Source organism: Mercurialis annua, linkage group LG3, assembly GCF_937616625.2.
Source record: "Mercurialis annua linkage group LG3, ddMerAnnu1.2, whole genome shotgun sequence".
NCBI lineage: Eukaryota > Viridiplantae > Streptophyta > Magnoliopsida > Malpighiales > Euphorbiaceae > Mercurialis > Mercurialis annua.
Genome location: NC_065572.1, coordinates 30,011,270 through 30,035,649, shown reverse-complemented (window position 1 = coordinate 30,035,649; position 24,380 = coordinate 30,011,270). Strand labels below are relative to the sequence as shown.

At 29.6% G+C, this 24,380-nt stretch overlaps 2 protein-coding genes across 2 annotated transcripts; one reads left to right on the top strand and one right to left on the bottom strand.

The window, feature by feature from the left end:
* Positions 1-2,375: 2,375 nt before the first annotated feature.
* LOC126671593 (uncharacterized) lies at positions 2,376-8,583 on the bottom strand. Its single transcript, XM_050365376.2, has 2 exons — positions 8,452-8,583; positions 2,376-4,579 (listed from the first exon to the last, which is right to left on the bottom strand). Exon 2 carries the CDS (start codon positions 4,565-4,567, stop codon positions 2,489-2,491), a length of 2,079 nt encoding a protein of 692 aa, XP_050221333.1. The 5' UTR covers positions 4,568-4,579; positions 8,452-8,583; the 3' UTR covers positions 2,376-2,488.
* Positions 8,584-10,749: 2,166 nt separating this feature from the next.
* Positions 10,750-12,914, top strand: LOC126672482 (uncharacterized). The gene is made up of 5 exons (XM_050366432.1): positions 10,750-11,761; positions 11,881-11,943; positions 12,036-12,150; positions 12,292-12,508; positions 12,621-12,914. Exons 1-5 carry the CDS (start codon positions 10,750-10,752, stop codon positions 12,912-12,914), a joined length of 1,701 nt encoding a protein of 566 aa, XP_050222389.1.
* Positions 12,915-24,380: the final 11,466 nt, after the last annotated feature.

The following is a 24,380-nucleotide window of genomic DNA, read 5'->3' as shown; positions in this document are numbered from 1 at the left end:
GAGTCACGTGTGAAACACGTAAAGCGAAATTAGTATTAATAACTGAGGCAATGATAAATAAATTCGTAAACAATATTTGTTTTCTCAATTTAATCACGAACATTAAAATATTTCAATTGTATGTATGAAGTTTTATTTTTTTTCTCAATTCGATGCATATGTTGACATGCCATTCATTCATTGGTGTGATTTTACTAAGGCAGACATCATTTTTTTCAGGCACATCATCATATTATGACCTCGTGTATTGAATTGAGAAAAAAATGAAACTTCCTTCATACAATTAAAGTGTTTTAAAGTTCGTGATGAAATTAAAAAAAACAGGTATAGTTTATAAAATTTTATAACATTACCCTTTAATAATTTATACATTCGTTTCCCTTGTTTACTAATCAAACGTATAGTCTTGTACTTTTATTATGTGAACGTTTTAGTCCTTTCATTTAGTTTTGTTATAAGCCACCTAAGTCAAAAAAATTAAATAAAAAATTTAAATTAAATTTAGTCATTGAATTTGTATTTTTAATATGTATAAATTAAAATTATATTTATATTAAAACTTAATGACATAATGACTTCAATTTATTATTTTTAATATTGTTAATATTTTAATTTTTTGAATTTTTTTATTATTATAAGTTTTTAGAAAGTAAGTGAGATAAAAATAATTGGAAAAATAAAATAAATTAGATTTATTAAAGCATTGAGTCTCATAAAAATACAATTTGTACATCTTGTGTCAAAAATAATTTTAAAAAATAATTAGAAATTTATTTTTTAATAAATAATTAAACTTAATTGACTAACAATAAAAATAAATTACCATGAGCTATAGCTCAAATGGTATAAGCGCTAGGCCGCAAACTGCTAGGTCATGGGTTCGTTTTCTCCCACAAGCGCTCCCCCTCTCCAACTATAAAAAAACAATAAAAATAAACGGAAGAATTAAAATTTAATGGAAACAAACCGAAGAACTGTATCATTAATTGTCTGCTACATTGTGGTATGGTAGAGACCCAAGATCACATATTTATTCACTGTGTTTTTGTTAGAAAAATTTGGGGTACTGTTCTTCAGAGATTGGGTGTTGCATGGTTTGGCCTTACACGTTTAGAGACTTCATGCACTACAAGAAACTTGATTTTTGGAAATGTGAGTTGTCGTTGTGAAAACCTAAAATATGGTTGTTAAAAGTTTTTAACAACGACAAATGTGGTTGTGCGTGTTGGCGTAATGTAATGTTTTTTATAACGACTTTTTTAAATAATGGTCGTTGCTATAGGTTTTACAAAATCTATAAAATTGGTTGTTAAAAGTTATTAGTAACTATAAAAAGTCGTTGTCAAAACATTATAATATTAATTATTATTTAAATATGTTATATAATTTTAGAATTTGTTTTATTTTTATAATTTAAAATACAATTATTATTAAAATTTAATATTTTTTACTTTTTGATTGATATATTACAATAAAAATAAAAATTATTTTTTAAGTGAAGGGTGGGTTTGCTTTATAGCGAGAATGCATCATTCTCATTTCACTTACTTTCAATGTGGGATTTTCACTATTCCTTCTTTCTTTTAGCAACGAAATTATTTGTCGTTGTGAAATGATAATATTTAAAAACGACAAATATTAAATCGTTGGTAAAGCAAATAATGTACAATGACATGATTAGTCGTTGTAAAAAATTTATCTTTAAAAACGATATAAATTAAGTCGTTGCTAAAAGTATAACTTTTAATAACGGTTTTATTAGGCGTTGTAAAATAATTATATTTAGAAACGATATTAAAATAATCGTTATAAAAGGTATATGTATTGTAATGATTTTAATGGTCGTTGTAATAGACCGTTGCTAAAACTCATTTTTTTGTAGTGATGGTCTAGTGGTTCCACATTCTTCCTAATGGTCCTTATTTCAAATTGTGGAAGCTTATTTGGTTAATCATGATTTGGGATATTTGGAAAAATAGGAATGATAGAATTTTTCAGCGCATAGATAAGGATGCAGAGGTTGTTATCTTTAAGAGTTTTTGTCAGTCGGTCTTTTTGTTTAAGGTTTGTAACAAGAATTTTACTTACACGGGATTAGATTTATTTAAAAATCCCGCTAGTATTTTATTCTCAGGTTTGTAATTCTTTAGCCTTTTCTCAAAGTCGTACCATCTAGTGTGCCGTCTTGAACGTGCCACTTCTTGTGCGAAAGTTTTGGGTTAAGATTTTTGCCATTTTTTGTGGCTTTTAATATACATAATATTCATCAAAATAAAAATTATGTCATGCATGTGGGGCGTGAGAGTAATTTACTCTAAATGATAGGAATACATAACAAGTGTGCATGGTGAAAGTGTAGCAATCTTGATAAAATATTGATGCAAAATATGCATAATTAATTTAAATGCTCATAGTATATGTAGCAATACAAAATAAGCCGCCAACAATTGTGAATTGGTTGAAGGAAAATTAGATTGATTACAAAAGTTCAATATATACTGATATTGAACTTATTAGTTTCATGATAGAGAAGAAGCCAGACATGGGTGATAAGTCCTCCACCGCGCCGGAGCTGCTCCGTGTGACGAACCCATGGACAGTTACTTGCAGCGTAGCAAAGCATCTCAATCCACACACTTGCTAATAGATTCCATCTGTCTGCCCTATCGATCAGAAGTTCTGCAAGTAGTTTTGCTTCCATTACTATATCCCAGTCTGATACTATCGCTTCACTCGAGTGAAAATTGTCTGCTACATTATTCTCGCAGCCTATTTCCAACGACGTTTCTTCCAGCCGACTTTCAAGTAAGTTCCTGGAAAAACATTCCATCACAGACTCACTTCTTGTCGTTTCTATAGTGTTCAAAAATATCGCTAGTTTAGCACAAGCGCCTTCGAAAAGAATGTTCTTTGTGACGATATTTAGCATGTAAGGACGATCAGCTAGAAGATGCACCATGTAATCTGACAGGTATTTCGTCATTTGAGAGTAAGATTGTTGATAATGAGTTTTGTACTTGTCCGGTGCGTAGAACCAAACGTCGGTTGCAATATGCCATATGATTATAGCCCTTCCGAAACTGGTTTGCTGGTTTGCTTCTGTGGTGTAATCTGTTTGTATGCTCCACTTGAATTGGTCTACACATTTGAACCTCTCTAATGCCCATTCTCCTCGTTTGCTGAACGGTTGCCAAACTCTCTGTCCGCAAACTTCCTCTATTTGTTCGATCAGCAATCTTTTCAAGTCTCCAAGAACTGGAACATAATTTGTTAAGCAATACCTCTTATAAGCTTCGTCCCAGCCTGGCCTAATCATGAGGGTTCTACTGATTATTCTGCCAGACAAGGTATGATCCTTGTAAAGACAATAGCTTAGCAAATTTAATTGTTGTATAGAATTGGACCATCTAGGCCACCGCATTGGAACCTGACGAGCAAAAACTTGAAGAAGATTTTCCACAAAAGGGCTCTTCTGATCTTTAATCATATAAAGCAGTGACCAGTCTGAGTAAAGGATTGTTGCGAGCGCATAGAGCTCGAGTGCTATAGCTCCAGCTAGCAACATATATGTAATGGCAATGTCCACTCTTTTATCATATTTTACTGTGGAAACAATTGTCAAAAGATGCACATCAGCGTTCCGGAACAAGATTGCAAATCCGCACAAGCTGGAAACAAGGCAAAGCAGACAAACAAAGCGTCGAAGAAAGCTTGGAAACGAATAATTGATGGGAGACCTTGTATAGAGAACATCATACATAAAACCGAGCTCAAATTCCGCTATCTTGAAAACGTCTTCAGGATCATAGTAATATGTGCTCATTGAAGGAAAGTTTATAGACAAAGGGTGACCAATCCAATTCTGAAGATGTGGCTTTAAATGCTCAAAACGTCTATAGGCCTTGACAAGCAATTCTAGACCTGGAATAGAGGATTTCAGATACCAGGCCCTCTCTACTTCAAGAATACTAGAATTTGACAAACTATTAAAGATGGCTTCAGTATTAGCAGAGCAGCGCAGAGACCAAACCCTTTCAAGACTTTTAATTGCTCCACTAACCAACAATGTCAATGCTATGATTGAAAGCCAAGAATTGTTCCAAGATTTGATGTAAATTAAAAGCACAACTCCTATTTGCACTCCTAGTTCAAGAAATTGTCTCCATCCCAACCTGTTATCTTCCACCGCGTATGCGGTAATGCTGTCAGGACCGCCAATGTGCACAAGAAGCAACGGTGCCCACAGAGCTCTGAGTTCGTTATTAGTGACATGCACTAGTTTTGGAGGACTACCGTAAGTAATGTTCGTAAGGGCAATTGAGTCATTAGAACTGGTTTCAGTAAGCTTTCCAAGGGCAACTATGGAGACATAAGTGCCCATTAAATAGCAGAACCAGACAACAAAGAGGACATAAAGTCTTGGGTTGTACTTCCTTCGTCTGCCATAAATTGCGAGTACAATTTGAAAGGCTAGGCTTGTAATAACCAGTGCTTGGATCTCAAATGCATCCCATATTTTCTTCACCATGTCCGAGCTAAATATTTCTTTCGCAATCCCCCAACTCATTTTTCCAAACTCCTAAAACCATATGCAAACTTTTCCTTATCATATTATAGGAAAAAAACGTATTTATTACTCCCTCCGTCCCAAATTGATAGGCACTATTTGTATTTTCTTTGTCCCAAATTATAGGCAGTAATTTATTGCTTGAATGACTAATTGTCATATATACCCTCATTAATTATAGTTGAATGCATTGAAAATAACATAAAAGATGCTAAAAGACAAAATTGCTATTATAATAAATGAGAGTAAGTGTGGTATTTGTTTATAAATTTACTCATTTTATCTTGATAAGTATAATTTCTTAAAATTTGTGTTTGTCCTAAACTGCCTATCAATTTGGGACGGAGAGAGTATTTCAGTGGCTAAACCATACATTTTTATTCAACAAGCTCCCACTGTGAAAAACATATATTCCTTTCGGAAAATTCTTATGTAAACTCAGTCTACCACGTCATCCGTGGATTAAGCCAATCATATTATAACACCTCATTAAGGGTATTCTTATAATTTTGTAAAGGTGTTAAAGTGCACGGATTTCAAGGTAGAAATTATTTTTAGACAAATTTTTTCTTTAAATAAATTTTTAAATAAAAATCTTTTATAATTTTTTTAAATAAACAATTTATTAAAAGAATAATAACTTTTTTGCAAATTTCTACCTATTTTCATTTCTATACTAAATTATTGAATCAAACAATATACAAAAACAATTATTCACATTCCTATTTATTTTCATTTTCATTCTATTTTTATTCCGATTTTCAACTTTAGCTAGACGGCCACTTAGTTTAATGAACCGAGTAAATTTAAATTGTAGTTCTGTCCAAATTCATAAGCAAATCAAACTTTTCTAGGTTATTTTCATCTATAATTTCCAACATTTCACCTATTATCAATAAATAAACATTTATTTTCTTTTATAACCAGAAAATTTCTGATATTTAAACTAAAAGATAATTGCCGTTAATTTTACACATTGCTACTTAAGTCTCTTATAATTCAATAAAATTTTGTATTCTTGTTAGGCTTAACACATACTTTAACCCTTATACTATACCATTTTCTTCCCTTGTCTTTATAAACTTCTTTTAATCTTTATAAACCACTTAACTTTTAATTTTATTATATTTAACCCTCAATCCGTTCTTGAATGACACGCACACTTACGTAGACAAAAATAGTTTCAATTTTATTTCACTTAACTCCTAAACTATATTATTTGCAAATAAATTTCAAAAAATAAAACATATTCTATTATAATGATAAAATTATCTTAATTTAAAAAAAAACAAATTAACAAATTTAATTATATTTTAGATTTGCATCATTTACACTATAAAAATTCATAAATTTTAAAAATGACAAAACTATAAATTTTAGAGAAAACAATCGTACAAAGATACAAAATTTTTAAAGAAAAAAAATCTACAAATCTTAGAAAGATAAAACTTTTTAAGTGTTAATTTAGAGAGAAAAAATCCATAAATTTTAGAGATAGAAAATTTAAAAGTTAGAAAATATATATAGTTCAGAGAAATAAAATGCATAGAGAGAAACAATGCCGAAATTTTAAAAAGTGAAAATTCGTAAATTTTGAAAAAAACAGAGGGCAAGTTAGATTATGAAACTGATCTAACCGAAATGAGTCTAATGGGACAAAATATCAATCTTTTAAAATAATTAGATATATAAAACTATAGAAATATCATTTTTAAAGAGAACTAATAAATTTTAGAGAGAAAATAATATAAAATTTTAAGAGAAACTTTTTTTTTTTAAAAAGAAAATTCATATCTTTTAGAAAAAAAAATTCATAAATTTTAGAGGCAACAAAATGCATAATAGTAAGAGAATTTTTATTATAAATTCTAAAGAGAAAAAATCTTTAAATTTTATAAAGATAAAATTAAAAAACAATTAGAGCAACATAATTGTAGGGAGAGAATTTGTAAATTTTAAAAAGAAAATCATAAATTTTATATCGAAAAGATTCATACATTTTGGAAAGATAAAATTTATAAATTTAATTGAGCGAAATTCATAAAATTTCTAGAGATATAAAATTTAAAAAGAAAATATTGTAGAGACTGAAAATTCATCAACTTAATCAAGAAATACCAAAAGTACGAAAGTCATATACTTTAGAGACAGTTTAAAGTATATCAACTCGAACTCAACTCCAACTCAACTCTATAAATTTACTTTATTTTAGAGTTTTGATCAACTTAATCAAGAAATACCAAAAGTACGAAAGTCATATACTTTAGAGACAGTTTAGAGTATATCAACTCGAACTCAACTCCAACTCAACTCTATAAATTTACTTTATTTTAGAGTTTTGATCAATTTACTCCACATGTAGAATTTCACTATTCATTACTTCATAAAAATTAGTTTGTATTTTTTTGACTTTACAAATGATTTGTTTAACTCATTAATATTAATTTAAACAATTATGTCCTATAACAAAATAATGTATTCAAATATTATAATTTCATATTTTTATTATAATATTTTTTTATATAACGTCTAATAAAATAAAATAATTTATTCAATAATTAAAATTGCATATATTATAAATTAATAATACATAAAATCAACAAAAAAATATTTTAGCAAATAATGCAAACAATTATAAAAACAAGAACTAGAACAATAATAATAATAATAATACTAATAATACTAATAATATTATTATTAATTTTAATATTAACAAAAATAACAACAATAATAATAAAAATAACAACAATACTATTACTACTTATGAAAATTATACATTTCTATTTTTAAGATGGATATATCAAAAACAATTCAATTTGAGTTAAGTTATTAAAATAATAATATAGTGTAGTTTTAAAATAATTGTTTTTAGAATTAGAGATAAAAAATTGGCTGGAGAATTTTTTTTAAGAGTTGGAGATAACTTTGTGGTTTGAGAAAAACCTACTCTACCTCTCAAAAATAGAGTTTCTATTTTAGAGTGAATTAAAAATGACCTTAAAGAGATTAAATTTTAGAGATAGTATCCAGAAATTTTAAGATAACAATTTATTTATCACTAATTTTTTGGACATTTACAATATTAAATTAAATTTAAAATTTCACCCAACACAATATGCATTTATTTAAAATAAATTCAATATTTAATTTGTATGATATGAAACTAAAAATTCATTTGAAATTGAATCTTACATATTATTTAAAACTAAAATGAATTTCGTACTTAGAATTGAATCAATCACTATAAAAGTGCTTTTGCACAAGACACAATTTTGGACTAAAATGTAGAAAATTGACCTGAAGAATTTTTTTTGTTACACTCATTTAAATGTCTGTAATTTTCTTATTATAAATTGAAAAAAAATGCAAAAATAATCTTAATATATACCCCGTGTTTCTTGTAAGCACCTAATAATTTTCGAGTCTAAAAAATGACCTTAAGATAACTAAAAAGTGTCAAACAAACACCTCAAATAAACGGTATGAAAAAAATACCATTAACAGATTCACGTGGCAAGTTTACATAACATGTTTAAATCGGTGTAGTAAAAAATAGTATAAATTTCAATCCCATATGTACAATGGGAGCTGAAATACAGAAATTTAGACAAAATTAGCGATTTTACAAGATAAGGATATAATTGAAAAATGGTTAAAAGGTGTTTGTTTTTTAAGACATTTACTGTGAAAATAATCCGACTTGTCTATTAGCGGACTGAGAATTTTAGTCTAAAAAATATATAGAGCTATGAATCTGCATAAATGCGATTTAAATTCGTATAAATCATGCTAAAATCTCCAAACCGAACTTATAAACATGTCTATTCGTTAAGAAGTAAAATATTATAAAAATAAAACATAATGTACGTAGAAGTTATTTGTACCTTACTGAAGTTGGCTGCTGACTCAACTTGCAATTGGAAGAAAAAGATTAACCCAGAAAATCAAGCAGAGACACACTTAAATCTGAAAGGCAATGCATGCCAATATTTTTTATATGAGCAATTAGAGTATATGCCACATTTTCTCCATCCCTGGTGTGTTTTTCAATTTATTACTAAAGTGAAAAAGAGAAATTAAGCAAACTTACTCAAGACATGGAATATGAATATTGCTTTGCTTGTTGTGCTTATACAAATAATTAAAATCTCATTCAAATTAAATTGAATAATATTAATTTTTAAAAAGTAAGAATAAACTAATAAATTGATTTCAATAAGGACACTTAAATATAGATGCTACTACTATTAAACAATGATGATAAACTAACAAAATAATCATAATTCGTAAACTTTAATTTAGTCATAATTTGTAAAGAGTTTTTTAGACAGATACCCAAACGGATATTAAACTCCCTGGGTCACTCAAGTCTCAGGAAATTTTAAAAAGGTCACTAAAGTCAATTTTCTTACAAAGTGGTCACTGAACTATACCTTTTATTACAAAAATATTTCTATTGCTACAAAAATAACACTAAACTTTTTATGAACTATAAAAAAATCGTTGGGTTATTGTTTTTATTATAAAAAGGTCACTGAACTATCTTTTTGTAATTTTGGCTTGCCACGTAAGCAAAAATGTTAGGTTTTTATGTCGTTTTATATGGGTGAACCCTTTTGTAATAAAAGTTATAGTTCAGTGACCACTTTGTAAGAAAATTGACTTTAATGACCTTTTTGAGATTTCCTGAGACTTGAGTGACCCAAGGAGTTTAATATCCCCCCCCCCTTCCAAAACACATAAACATTCTCACAGCTACTATAAGAAACTAATTATAACCATAATACCGATAACTTTAAGTTTCTTTTAATAAATAAACTTCTTAAATTGCCAAATTACGATTCTATTAAATTACAACTGATTCTCTTTCAAAATTCCTTCTCGCGGTTTTCTTTTAAAATCAAATTCTCTCAATCTCCATCTCCCAGCAAGATTCTCTGAAGCTCAAAATCAGTAATTCAGAGAGGATTCGAGCAAAATAATCGCAGTTCATTACATCGAAAATGTTTCGATCAAATACAGAAGACATTAATCAGTCAAATTTGAAGAATACTCGAGGAATCGCAGCTAATTGACTTCAATAAGCGATTCAGGTTAGAAACGGATCAATCGCTACTCGTATTCAATTGTTTGATTTTTAAATTTAAATTGATTAAATCGCTTAGTTAGGTAACTGTTGTATCAGATCAATTGTGTAGTTAGGTAATTGGATACATTGATAATCATTCAAAATTGGATACATTGATAGTTTGGCTGCTGTTTTTTGTTGATAATTACTTAAAATTTGTGATAATTATTGTATTTTGAATTTACTGAAGCTGTTATAGAAGTTTTAATGATTACTGATGTGTTGATGGTTTACTAAATGGTTAATAAGCCTTTAGTGATAATTTGAATGATTATTCAATTGCTTTAGGTTTTATAGTTGATAATTACTTAAAATTTGTGATAATCAGTGTATTTTCAATGTACTGAAGCAGTTATAGAATTTTTAATGATTATTGATCTGTTGATGGTTTACTAAATGGTTAATAAACCTTTACTGATAACTTGAAAGATTATTCAATTTCTTTAGGTTTTATAGTTGATAATTAATTAAAGTTTGTGATAATTAGTTATTTTGAGTGTATTGAAGCAGTTATAAAAGTTTTAATGATTATTAATCTGCTGATGGTTTACTTAATGGTTAATAAGCCTTTACTGATACCTTGAATGATTATTCAATTTCTTTAGGTTTTATAGGTGATAATTAATTAAATTTTATGATAATTAGTGTATTTTGAATGTACTGAGACAGTTATAGAAGTTTTAATGATTATTGATATGTTTATGGTTTACTAAATAGTTAGTAAGCATTTAGTGATGGTTTACTAAATGGTTAACAATATTCTAGGTATGTTCATGTTTTACAGAAAATAGTTTGAATAATTTGAAAATAGGTTTGAAGTACATATTTTGTTTATAGTTTACTAATGGTTTAATAAGTGTTACTAATGTTTAATCATTAAAATGCAGCAAAAGCAACACTGAAGGCTCTTGTGCACTACAATGGAGTATGAGATGAGCATTTTAATTACTCCAACTACAAGATGAAAGGAATACTAACAAGGGAAGACACAACCTTTGAAGAAATTAAGTAATTGATAGCTGGTATACTAGAGGTAAACAGTTGGTAAACCAAAATGGAAATTAGATTTCAGTTAGAAAGCAACTACCAAACTGTAGAAATTGAAGATAATGTCAGCCTGCAATTCTACATTGAAATGAAAAAAGATGAATCTCGAGTAACCAGTTTTCCATTATGTGTTACAACAAGAAAATTTGAAGATCAGCCACAAATACTAAATATCAACAGTGAAACTTCTATTGGAATGATTAAAGAACAATTTGTGAATACAACATCTAGTAGTGGCACAACAATCGATATTATAAAATATGCAAAAATCTTATACAACCAAACAAGAAAAGAAGATGAGGAAGCTGAAAGTAAACCACAAGAAATCAACATCATCACTGATCCGAAAATAATGGAAACCTATGTTGGACAGATCTTCAAAGACAAAGAAATCATGAAGACAAGTTTCTGTTTTTACACAATTGCTAACCAATTTCAGTATAAAGTCAGTAAGTCTTGCAAGAGAGAATATATAGTCAATTGCATTGATGAAAATTGTAGGTGGACAGTGAGAGCTTCAAGAGATGGAAAGACAAATATGTTTGTGATTAGAAGAATGATAAACATCCACACATGCCCACCAAATATAAGAATGGATGACAAACGGCAAGAAACAGCTTCAATAATAGGGGAACATATAAAAATGAAGTTCTTGGATATAAAAATAATATATACTCCAGCTGATATTATTGCAGATATTCAAAGATATTTTGGGATTGTTTTGAGTTACAATAGGGCATGGAGGTCAAAAGTAAAGGCACTAAACCAAATTAGAGGTACTCCGCGCGACTCGTATTCAAATTTGCCTGGATATTTGCACATGCTTCTACAAACTAATCGAGGGTCTGTTGTAGATCTTCATACAACTGATGAAAACAAATTTGAATATATGTTTATGGCTCTAGATGCTTCTAATAAAGGTTGGAGGTACTGTAGACCAATAGTTGTAGTAGATGGGACATTTTTGAAGTCGAACTACGGTGGAACATTAATAACAGCAAGTACACAAGACGGGAATGGTAAGATTTTCCCCCTTACTTTTGCGATTGTTGATTCTGAAAACGATGATTCCTGGGAATATTTTTTGTAAAATTGAAAGAAGCATTTGGTGGAAGAAATGGGCTGTGTATTGTTTCAGATAGGCATTTGAGTATATTGAATGGGGTCAAAAAGGTTTTTCCTGAAGCAAGTCATGCAATATGTATGTACCATTTGCTATGTAACATCAAATCCAAGTTCAAAATCCAGATACATTGAGAGATTGTTTCTATGGAGCTGCAAGATCATACACAGCTAAGGGATTTAACTACTACATGAAAGAACTTGATGCCATTAATGCCGGAATTCGACCGTACCTAACAGATATTGGGTTCGAGAAGTGGGCAAGAGCATATTGTAAAGCTAATAGGTATGGCTAACAAAAATGATATTAGTTAACTGATAGTTCTTTATAAGTTTGATATGACTATTCATTATAAGTTTGCTTTATATTTACTGTGAGTTTGTTATATATATTATAACAAGTTTGATCATAATTTATAAATATTAGGTACTCGACAATGACATCGAATATCGCCGAGTCTTTGAATGCAGCAATCAAGGCAACTAGGGAATTACCAATAACAACGCTCCTTGAAAGTTTAAGGCGTTTGATGCAAGAATGGAGTTACGCTAATAGAAATATTGCAATTTGTACATTTACTAAGCTGACAAACAAAGCAGAATATGAACTCAGAAATCACTATGCATCATCTTTAAGAATGAAGGTAAATTTTCAATTACAGTAAATTATAATTTCAACTATACTATATGAGCTAACTGTTATCTAAGAGTTGTCTAATGGTCAGTTAACTGTCAAATATATGTTTTTCACAACAGGCTTTAACATCTGTTAGAGGTTTGCACAGTGTGGAAGATGGTGATAAAACCTTTATAGTAAAACTTAATGAAAGAACATGCACATGCTGCAGATTTCAAGTGGATGAAATGCCATGTCCACATGCTATTGCTATATTAAGCAAACTACACCAAGAACCATATCAATACTGCTCAGACTTTTTTACTAAAGAAAATATGCTTGCCACATATGAAAGAATTGTCTATCCAATGCCTAGCCAAAATAATTGGGATTTACCTGTCATGTTGAAAGTATGGAAATTCTTCCACCAATAGGAACAATTCCAGCAGGAAGACCAAAGAAAAGAAGAATCAAGGGACCAAATGAAATAAAGAAGACAAATTAGTGTGGAAGATGCAAACAAAGAGGACATAACAAGAAGACATGTAGAAATTTACCAAAATAATAAAATTTTGTTTTCAAATACATTTCCTAAATACATTGATTAAATGATTTGTAATTCATTGATTTTTGGCTCAATTAAAGGATTTTCTTCTTTTTGTTATTTGTTTCTTATAATTTTAACCATTAACCAATTATTTACCACTGTGTTACCAAAGATATATATCAAAAAATTATAATAAAGAATATTTTATCAAAATATCACTACATGTTAAGCAAGTGGTAAATAATAAATTACTAAACTATTACTACATGTTTTATAAATTAAAATAAGAAAATTACTAGAGATTTACTAATAGGTTACTTAACATCTATTTATAAAGTTACTATTGGTTTGCTAATAGGTTACTAATAGGTTACTTAACATCTATTTATAAAGTTTTACTAAAAAGTTTTATTTATAATTTATTTTCTTTACTGAAATATTTTTAATCTCATTTAAATCTATCAACTTTTTTAATATATTTAATTTGATATTTAAAATGATATAATCTTAAAAAATTCTTTATTCAATATCAAAAGTTTATAGACTACTAACTATAAAGTACTACCTTACTATTAATTTACCAAAACAATATCAAAAGTATATTACAACATACAACTGATGAAAGCCAATTAATTAGTTAATATATATAAAATTATAAAAATATTATAAGTTTACTAACTAGTTACCAAAACATTACTAACAGTATAGCCTAAAAATATAAGTCAATTACCATTTACTAAAACTAAAACAGTAGCCATTACAAAAAAAATCATAACAAACAAAGTCATAACAAAAAAAAAACAATATTGTTCAGATCTTCTTCAGATAAAACACTAAAAAACTTAAAGTACTAAGATAAAATGATAAACTTCAGATCTTATTCTTCCTCTTTCTCTTTCGATTTGGGACCTCCTATTCAATCTCTTCATCGCTAATAAGTTTGCTTTCTATCTTCATATTGCCATAGCGGTACAGTAGAAATGTAACACGCTCACGATAATTCTCAATATTCAAATCAAAAGGTATTTCTTTACGCAGACACAAACACTCCGCAAAAGCAAGCAAAAACGCACCACAATCGCTGAATAAAAAACATAAAAATAAATTATTCAACAAAACTGCATAATTTAAAAATAGTAAATTTGAAAACATGCATATCCCTTTGACTTGGAAGATCATCCACAGTTTCAATACGGAAAACATCAGTTGAATTCTTATTCAAATAAGGCTGAGAAGTCATATCAATGTCACTCCGCAAATCATAAAAATTCATCTGAGATAAAAAAAAGTGGAATTAGAACAGAATATTTTTTCGCTGCTTCAACTCCAAACTTCTTCGCCACATTTGAACTCATAGAGTTATACACATATATGCATCTTTCTTTGAAGACCAAACGCCCCAAAATCCTGTGCTTCTGCTTCTTCATGTTCATTGGAAACAACACCTCATATGCATTCTCCCAATGTGTATTGCAAAGCATATTGTATCCACAAATATACTTTGCAATAAGACTACGATCAGTAACTGAAGTAGATTCAGGCTTCTTCCTTTTTCAAGTATGCCTCATAGTATGAAGTCATTCTATCATCGAAGAGGCAGTCAGTTGTCGTAATTCGCAAACCACTAACAGGTCTATACTTGGCTCTTTTACGAATGTAGTACATAACAATGTTGATATGCTGTAAGAAAAGTAAAATTATAAATAACTATAACAATTAGTAAACATTTAGTAAACAATTAGAACATAACAGCAATGGTAAAATAGAATTCACCCGAGTAATTAAGCGAATGGAACCACATTTTACTATCCACCTGATCCACGCCATAATTTAATGGAGTTTTGATAATGTCGAAACCTGCTTCATAAGCATTTCGACTAAAAAAAAGAACAGATAGGAGGTGAAATTTTTTTTCAAGCAATCCTTCTATCAAACAATGGTAAATATAACATATCACACTTATAGTCTTACTTAAACTTATTGTCAACCCAGTCATTAAACTCCATCTGTCCTGCATAACCTATATCTCTGCAAACATCATCATCAAGAGGATACAATCCCTTCTTAAGAATCACATTCGGCTTAGCCTTAACAAATGATAGAGGCACCACATCAGCAACTTTGAATTTAGATGCAATCTTTTCAATTTGTTGTAATGAAGAAGAAAAAGAGAATGAAATGAATAAATGATAGTTACTATTATTAAAATAACTATGTTAATGAATAGTAAACCATTAGAAAAAAATTAGAGAAAAAATGAATAGTAAACTGTTAGAAAACACTTAGAAAAATAACTGTGATATGAATAGTAAACCACTAGTAAACAATTAGGAAATAAAAAGTAAAACAAAAACATAAATTTTTTTAATAAAGTACTACCTCAGATGGATTGCCTCGATACACAATAATTTGTTTCACAGTTGCCTTCTTTATCTATATAAAAAGCATAAAAAAATGTATTGATAAAGTATTAATATGCGAATAATAAAAAAACAAAAATTAAAAAAAAGTAAGATAAAAAATATACCTCAGAACGATTATCCTCAGATTCTTGTTTTTCAACAAAGCCAGCAGCTTCCTTTTTCAACAAGGCATCAGCAGCTTCCTTTTCAATCTTATCGACCATATCAGCCAGTAAGGACTCCTCATATCCTAAATCCTCATCAACGCCAGGGCCTAACTTCTTATCAGCAGCTTCTTTCTCAACAAGCTCTGCAGCTTTCGTAAGGGTACTAAGTTCGCTAGAATTGAAACTAGAACAGGTTTCTGCCCCTAGGGTACTTTGACTACTTAATTCATCAAACTTAAAACTTGGACCGCTATCAAAACAGAAACTCTGAAAAATAATAATAAATTAATAACACTATAGAAAAAGCAGCAGACAATTTACTTAAAAAATTAGAAAGTAAAAGTACCTTTCCACTATATTTCACAGCTTTGTCAACCTCTTTAGAAACTATATGACCCTCATCAGATTTCTTCTCACCCCTATCAACATCATCCTACTGCTCATGTCCACTATCATCAGCGACATTTCCATGACCTGAACCATCGTTCTTCTCATTATCCTCGTCTTCATCCGATTTCTTACCATCTTTTTTAGTCTTACCGTCATCATTTTCATTATCGTCATCTTCAGAATCTTCATTTTCATTGTTGTCGTCAACAACATCATTATTTGCATCTTTCTCACCAGCCTGATTAAAAATACAAAATTGATTAACCATTAGAAAACTACAAGTAAATTATTTGTAAACTAAAACATAAAACTATAAATTTAAAAAATAGTAAAACATTAGCAAACAGCTGGTAAACTACAAGTAAACTGGTAATAGTGTAAAAACCTCAGCAGGAGGAACAACAGCTTCTTTTTCAGATTCCGTTTTAAGAACAACAGCTTCCTCAAAGGCAGTAAGATCGATAGAATGGAATGTAGAAGAAGTCGCTAAACCTACAGTACTTTGAGTGTTGATTTCTTCAACATTGGAAGTTGAACCATCATGCAGTGAAAATGCCTTAAAAAATAAACTTTATTAGTAAAAATATAGATATTAAACCTTTTACTTAAAAAATATAAATATAAATAAAAATTACCTCGATATTATCTTTTGTAATATTGTGACCCTCATCGCATTTTTTTCACCACTACCAACAACATCATCATCTTCTATCCTGTATTCATAATTGAACCTCTCACTCACAACGAAATCAGAAGAGAAATTACCAGCATCATCGTCCTCTTCATCATCGTCACTTTCTTCTTTCTTATTATCTTCGTCTTTGTTATTATCATCCTGTTTCTCGTTGTCATCATTACGATGAAAAGAATTGACACCATTATCATCATCTTCAACCTGAAAAACATTTCAATAAAAAACAAGTAAATACACAATTAAACTAAATGAACAAGAATGGTTTTCTAACTGTACACAACATAGTAACTAAGTGATTACCTCAATAGGTTGTCCACCAACAACATTTTTTATCAAATCTTTCAGTTCACCAAACTGAGTATTAATACCAGAGAACTGAGTCTCTACAAATATCTTGAAATTCTAAAACTCATGGTAGAACTTAGATGGATCCCAAAACAATTTATGAATTTTAGTTTTCATTGAAATCCCTTCACTCGCTTCTGGCTCATTCTCAACTTTACGCTTTCCTTTGACAAAGAAACCTTCTAAATCAAGTGCTGATCTTTCCTCACCAGTGGGATGTATATTGCTTAATTTCAACTAAATATAAATAATAAAACTGAGTCAATTAACTTAATGGTTACTAAAAGTGAACCACCAGTGTACTAATAACATTTGGATAAATAGATATTAAATTAATAGCTAGACTAGTATATTAAAATACCTGGTCAGCAGTTTGATCAAACAGGTTTCGGAAGAAATACGAGCGTTCTTGGACCTCTAACACCTCCCACCGCAGTATACGAGGAATTTCATTTCCTGAACTAGTAGCAACTGCGCTTTCAATTGTAGGGCAACACTCAAAAAACCAAGTTTGGAAAGCCAAAGGGAATCCATCATATCGAGAGGAATTAGGATGACCAGTTTTTGAACTTTTTCTCTTTAAAAAATCACAATTTTCCAAGTACTGGGTTTACTTTTCAAATACTCCACTGTAAAATGAAACAAATCCTTCCCCCAAGGAAAATTTTTAAATTCCCCACTACAAACAAGATCAAAATGCTTATCACGAACATTTGACTCATTTTTGTTGAAATATAAAAAAAATCTCAATAAAATACAAAACAGCCAAAAGCCTCTTCCTCGCTATTCCAACGCTTAGAAACAAAGCTATCTTCCAAAAACTTTTTTAAAACTTCTCTTACATTTCCGAAACAGTTTTTTCTGAAGTCAGAAGACACACTATTCTGAGACTTAAAATCAACACTGCCATTGACTTTCAAACCGGTTATTAAAGCAAATTCGTCGATTGAAAACTTAAAAAACTTTCCTGACACCTTGATCCACAACTCATATTTAACAGGCTGTTTAACTTTTCTAAGCAGTAAACAGTGAATCAACTGCCCTTGAAGTTTATACTCTTTCATGCGTAAAAATATCCAAAAACAGATTGTGAAAACCTTTCTAAAGTTTCAGGTTGTAAAAGATTTTTGATATTAGAAATGACAGAAAGAAAAGCATTATGAATAATCTTGTGGGGAAAATGCTCATGAGGCCTAATGAAATAATCCCAATTCTAAAAAGTACAATTAAAAATGATAAACATATAAAGAGTAAAACATATAATTTAGCAAAAAGAAAAAACATCATAAGAAAACCTATAAAAAAACCATATAAATATTACAATAAATATAATGTAAAAAACTAGATTCCCATTAACAAACATTAGGTAAACTATGATTAAAACTAAATTTGGACAAAAACATTTGTAATAAAAATAATGAATGGAAAATAAGCTCTTAACTAACACAGAGTAACACAAAAACAAACTTATATACAAATATATGTATATTATAAAAAAAAATTAGAAAACAAAACTAACAACAGATAACCATTACAAAATAGTAAGATAATTATAACATAAATTAACAATACTAAATAAACGGATAAATTAAATATATAAGTATGCATAAACTGATTAAAAATTCCACATCACACAATATCAACATTATAAGCTAATAAATAGCAAATGAAAATGCAATTAATAAAAAATGTAACAAACAAAATAATTAAAATACCTTAACATTTCTAATAGCTTTAGAACTGTCATCAACAGAAAAGTTATATTTCATTTATTTCTTAGCTTGCATCGAAACTTCCTCGAAATCGTCGTCATGATCATCTGAAACTCTTATTTCAGTAGTTGCAGCCTCCACAAAATCAATCTTCCGTTTCATCGCTGGATTCTTTCGTTTAGAGATTTTAGAGGGAGATTTAGGATTATTTTTTTCCGAAACTGAGTGTGTAGTAACCATTTTGTGAAGACGAGTATGAAATTAAAAAACTGAACACGAAGAACACTAAATAATTGTAGATGAGCAGTTAAGTAAACATAAAATCAGTAAGGAAATGGAACGGTTAAAAGAAAAAAAAAAAGAAAATTCAAACATGCAATGAAACACAAAACACCTAGATTATAGCGAAAGATTAATATCTGTGAGATAATTAAAATGTGTTTAACGGTAAAAAAAGAAACGAAAAGTACTAATCTGCAATACAAAAGGAATCAGGTCGTAAAAAAGATGGAGGCTGGGCCGCGTAGTGCTGATGAGAATATTTAAGCCTTTTGACGTGCTGGGCCTAATTTCATTTTTTAAATTTTAATAAAACTATACATTATTTTCAGAGACGGGTGTAAGGTAGGGTAAGGTTGGGCTTGAGCCCTACCTCATATTGAGAAAAATATATTACCTAATCTAATATTTTATGTTTATAGGTTAATAATTATAAAAAAAAAAGTTTATGGGTTAATTAGATTTTCTAGTTCTGCATAATAGTAAAAGCAATGTACCGTCTAATATATTGCTTAGACTTGACTAAAAAAAATTCAGTAGAAAAATATGTTTTTAAAGTCCAATATACAACTTAAATTAGCCTAAAAAACTATTAAAATTAAACATGTACATCAAAGCGTTTATATAAATCACATATTTTTTTTTTCATATTGCACATACTCTATTCAAATTAAATTTTAATTTCAAAATTTTCAACATATGTTTTTCAAAAACATACCCTTTAATTTTTTAATTCGTTCCCAATATAGTAAATTTAATGTGTTTTTTTCCTTATTATTAAGTCAAATTCATTGCATTTAAAATAAACAATAAAAAAAACGAATTGATTTTTAATGATATTGTTGGCCTAATTTTAAAAAGTTATTTATTTAGTATAATTTTTTATTTTATGATCTTTTAGTTTTTTTTATAAATTAAAATTTATGCCCTATTTTAATTTTGAGCTGGCTTCGTCACTGATTATTTTCTATGTTCTCATATATTCATACACGTGTATATATATATATATATATATATAGATATATATATATAGATATATATATATATATAGATATATATATGTATATAGATATATATATAGATATATATATGTATATAGATATATATATAGATATATATATATATATATCTATATATATATTATGAATCTGTACGCATATTAAGCCACAAGATGTGGCAAAAACTAACACCACAAAACTTTCGCAAAAAAGTGGTCACAAGTTTGAGAATAAAACACAATGGGGATTTTCAAAAGAAATCCAAAACCGAGTAAGAAAAATACCTATTGCTATTTTTTTCAAAAGTCGCCTTAGTGAAATAGCTGAAGTTTACATCCTCTTTTGAAGCCGCTTTATTCTGAAAAATCATGCTGTATCTGCACTTCCAAATCTCCCAGACAATCATAAACCAAAGAATACGTCATAACTCGGAGTAAGGACCCCTCGGGATAATTCCTGCCAGCACATAGTAATAAATAAAATCATTCGGAAAAACCCACTTTACCTCCAACTTATGTAGAACACTACACCACATTTCTCTTGCAAAACGATAGTGAATAAATAAATGTTCTTGTGTTTTCTCCACATCGCAAAAAGAACACTTATTATTGTTCCTGTCAATAATAGATCTTCTAGCCAAGAAGTCTAAAATCGGTACTCTATTATGAAAAGCAACCCATATGAATATGAAGAACTTAACTCTTGGAGACGCTTTTGATTTCCATATCTGAATGAAAGGTAATCTACCATTATCCCTCAAAAATCTTGATGCCCTTACTTCAACTCTATTGCTATGTAATTCCTCCCATCAACCAAATTATCATGACCCATGTTTGTTGGAACCGAAAAATGATCGACAAAACCACCGGCTTGATGAGAACTTGCTTGACGTGGTGGAGCGTTTGCCCGTAGATTCTAAACCATAATTGTGTCATAGTCTCTATTAATCTCACTCAGTGTATTATCTCATATAGCTTCTTCACCAACAAACTGACCAGCAAAACCGAAGCCCTTCATACCTGCTACATTACCGAAGTGAACTGTTGCATTTGGGACTAAATTAACAACCCCATTTGCATTAAAAATCACCCAAAACTGCAATAAGAAGAAGTAGAATATTGACCATTGGGAGAGTTCCAAATAACCTCGTCATGTTTATTGTGGTTTCGATTAATCCGTGAAATAATCAACTGATTTTTTTTTTCAAAATAACCAACTTGTTGCCCCTCAAACGACGCCTCTAACGCCAAACACTATCCCAAACCTCTCTAATACGAGCTCATTTCATATTTGAAAGATTGTAATGACGATGGAAAATATATATAGCCGGTCCATTCCCCATACAATTATCATTCCAAATAACCTTGTCATGTTTATTGTAGTTTCTTAGTGTCCCTATTAATAATTCCCTCCCAATCAACATTAGAAGAATAAGAAGAGACGACATTCTACCTGTTGGCTTCGGTGATGCTGGATCCGGTCTTTAGACCTTCTTGGCTTGACCTGCAAAACATAATAGGTTAGAATGATTCTGACCTATTTGGTTGTAATATCCCGTAAGTTTGATGTTACAAAAATGACGACGTGTCATATTTTAAATAGTTAAAGTGGCCAGGAAAAGAGATTAGCGGAGAAATTAAATAAGAGAGGACCCGAGTGGGTCGATTTTTGTATTCCAATAAGGAGAATTGGATATTAAAATTGTGTAAAAACAAATAAAAACGGGATATAAAAAAAGTCGCAAGGAAAGATAGAATAAGGCTAAGCTAAATTTCTAAATTGAAAAATAATGTTTTAGTTCCCGAAAAATGTTATGTAAATAAATAATTGCAGGAATTAGTATTTATAAAAATAATATTGATTACCTGGATGTCAATATTTATTAAAAAAAAATATAGACAGAAAAATAAATAATAAAATAAGTGTTCTAGCTCAAAATTGAAATTGAGAGATTTTTGTCAAATTTATAAAATAAATAAATTATCGGAAATAAAATAATGAAATATTAAGAGTGGTATTATTTATTTAGAAATAAATAATATGGAATTTATCGATTCGAACGATCGATGGCCTAGATTGGATGAAAGAAAAGTTATAAATTAAAGAGTGAGGAGGTGGCAACTTAAAGGATCAAATGAGATACTTCACCAAGACTATAAGTACCACTTGCATATGAATATTCATCTTAACAAATCAAATTCTCACCTAAGGTATTTGTTGGAATATGCGGAAATTAAAAATAGATTGTTTTAGACATACCTCTTGTTGATTCCACAAGTTTGATCGATTATTATGCACTAAGTCTTAGGTATTTTCACAATGGAAAATACTTATGTTCACCACCTAATGTACTTATTAATTGTGTATATTTGATAGAGAATTGAGTTATGATTCATTAGTTAGTTATGTGGTATCATTACATGTATATATAAACATATAATGGGTGCCATGAATAAATGTAACTTTCCATTAAGTTACCACCTTTAATGGAGTTACAACTTTTCATTAAAGGTTGCAACCCTATTCCATGAAAACCCAAATATGTAATTGGATTTGGGTCAATCTGTCATGGGCGACCGACCCAAATACCAACATCTCCCACTCGCACATGACGGGTTAGACCTCATTGCGAGATTCTCTATTATCAAAATATAACCATAATTTCATACTAGTACATAGGTCGTGCGACCTAGCGAGTATACCTGCACTCGGGAGCTTATAGTTATGCATCTGTTAGGAATGACATAACATCTTCTACCTTTTCAAAAATAAATCATTGTTATTCTCGCAGTACCCTAGATTTATCCTTTTGAAATGATAACCTCTATTCCCTCCTAGAGTACGTTAAAAAATATATATACTTGTGTATTCATAATCAAGTCACACTTCTTCAAAAATTAACAAGATTGGTCGGCCAATGAAAACACTGAATCAAATCTTCCTTTCTTACTCGAAATTTACAATTTTATACACAATTTCTTTTCTAGACATGGTCCATAGGCCGATCATCCATAACCATAGGTAGCAAGTTAAGATAGCAAACACCATAAATAAAAAATAAATAGCAGTAAAAAGTTTGAGGGTACAATCATAAGGATATTCTCTTATCCTATATGGTCTCACACAGTGGAGAAGCAGGGAATCATTCTCCCACTATCCTTTTGGTCGTCTTAGCACACATGGTAAGAATCATGTGCTACAGTATTCTGTATATCTTCGACGTCAAATAAAATACTGTACGAATCTTAGTTGAGTCATTTTTTAACGCCTAACTTGAATTCTCAAAACTCTTACTCTTAGCATGTAATAATGAGAACTCACATCTGGCTATCACAGATCACTTGGATTCGGGCAATCCAAAACGGTTATAAATATAGTATATAACCTCATCTCATTCTCTTGAGGCGATAAACCTAACATCATATCTCATCTTCACTCGCTCATCTAGCGCTTGAGGCGACCGCTCGTGTGAGTGAGCCGATCTAAAATCTGTGTGACATCTTTGTTGAGCCTTTAATAAATAATATATGTGATGTGATGATATAGTAAAAGTAATGTCAAGACATAATATTCATTTTTGCATACATATAATCATTACAATAAAAGCTCAACAGTATATATATAGATAAATACAATTATCTAAATTATACGCATTCCGAGAGATTTCACATGTGCAAGAAATACATCTCTTGGAGATCAACTACTACTTCAATGCGTAGAAATATATTGTACCGCCACTTTTCTTTTGGCAATTATGTCTCTTACGTAGTTATACTAGCTAATTCGCCCATAAACAATACATGTGTTTTGGTGAGTACACATCATAGTATACATTCGACTTTCTACAGCACTAGAATATGATATAGTGGATATTTCTCTTTATTCTTGTGGAATCTTAGAGCATATTGTTGGAAATAAAAATTTATATTTTGACACTGGATTATCCACTGACTTGCAAGTACTCATATCAAAGTATTATAGAACTTTTTGGATATAACCCTCTTGTGACAGAGCAAAAGTTTCCTATAAGAATTTCTTTTTATTTTAACTGTCAATATGAAGTCTGCCTCACCTATATCTTTCATATCAAATTTTATGGATAACCATCTATGGTGTCATGACAACTCTTTGCCATTTCCAATAATTAAAATATCATCGACATAAAGAGATAGAATTGCAAATTTATCATTCGATCCTTTAATGTAAAAACAATGATCTTCATCAATCATCTTAAAAATCACAGGTCAATATGGCCTTATGAAATTTAAGTTACCATTGTGTGGATACAATTCTAAATCTAAATTCGCCACAATAGCCAAAATAGATTTCATTTCTTCTTCCGTTGCAACTTTTCATTCTTTTTTTG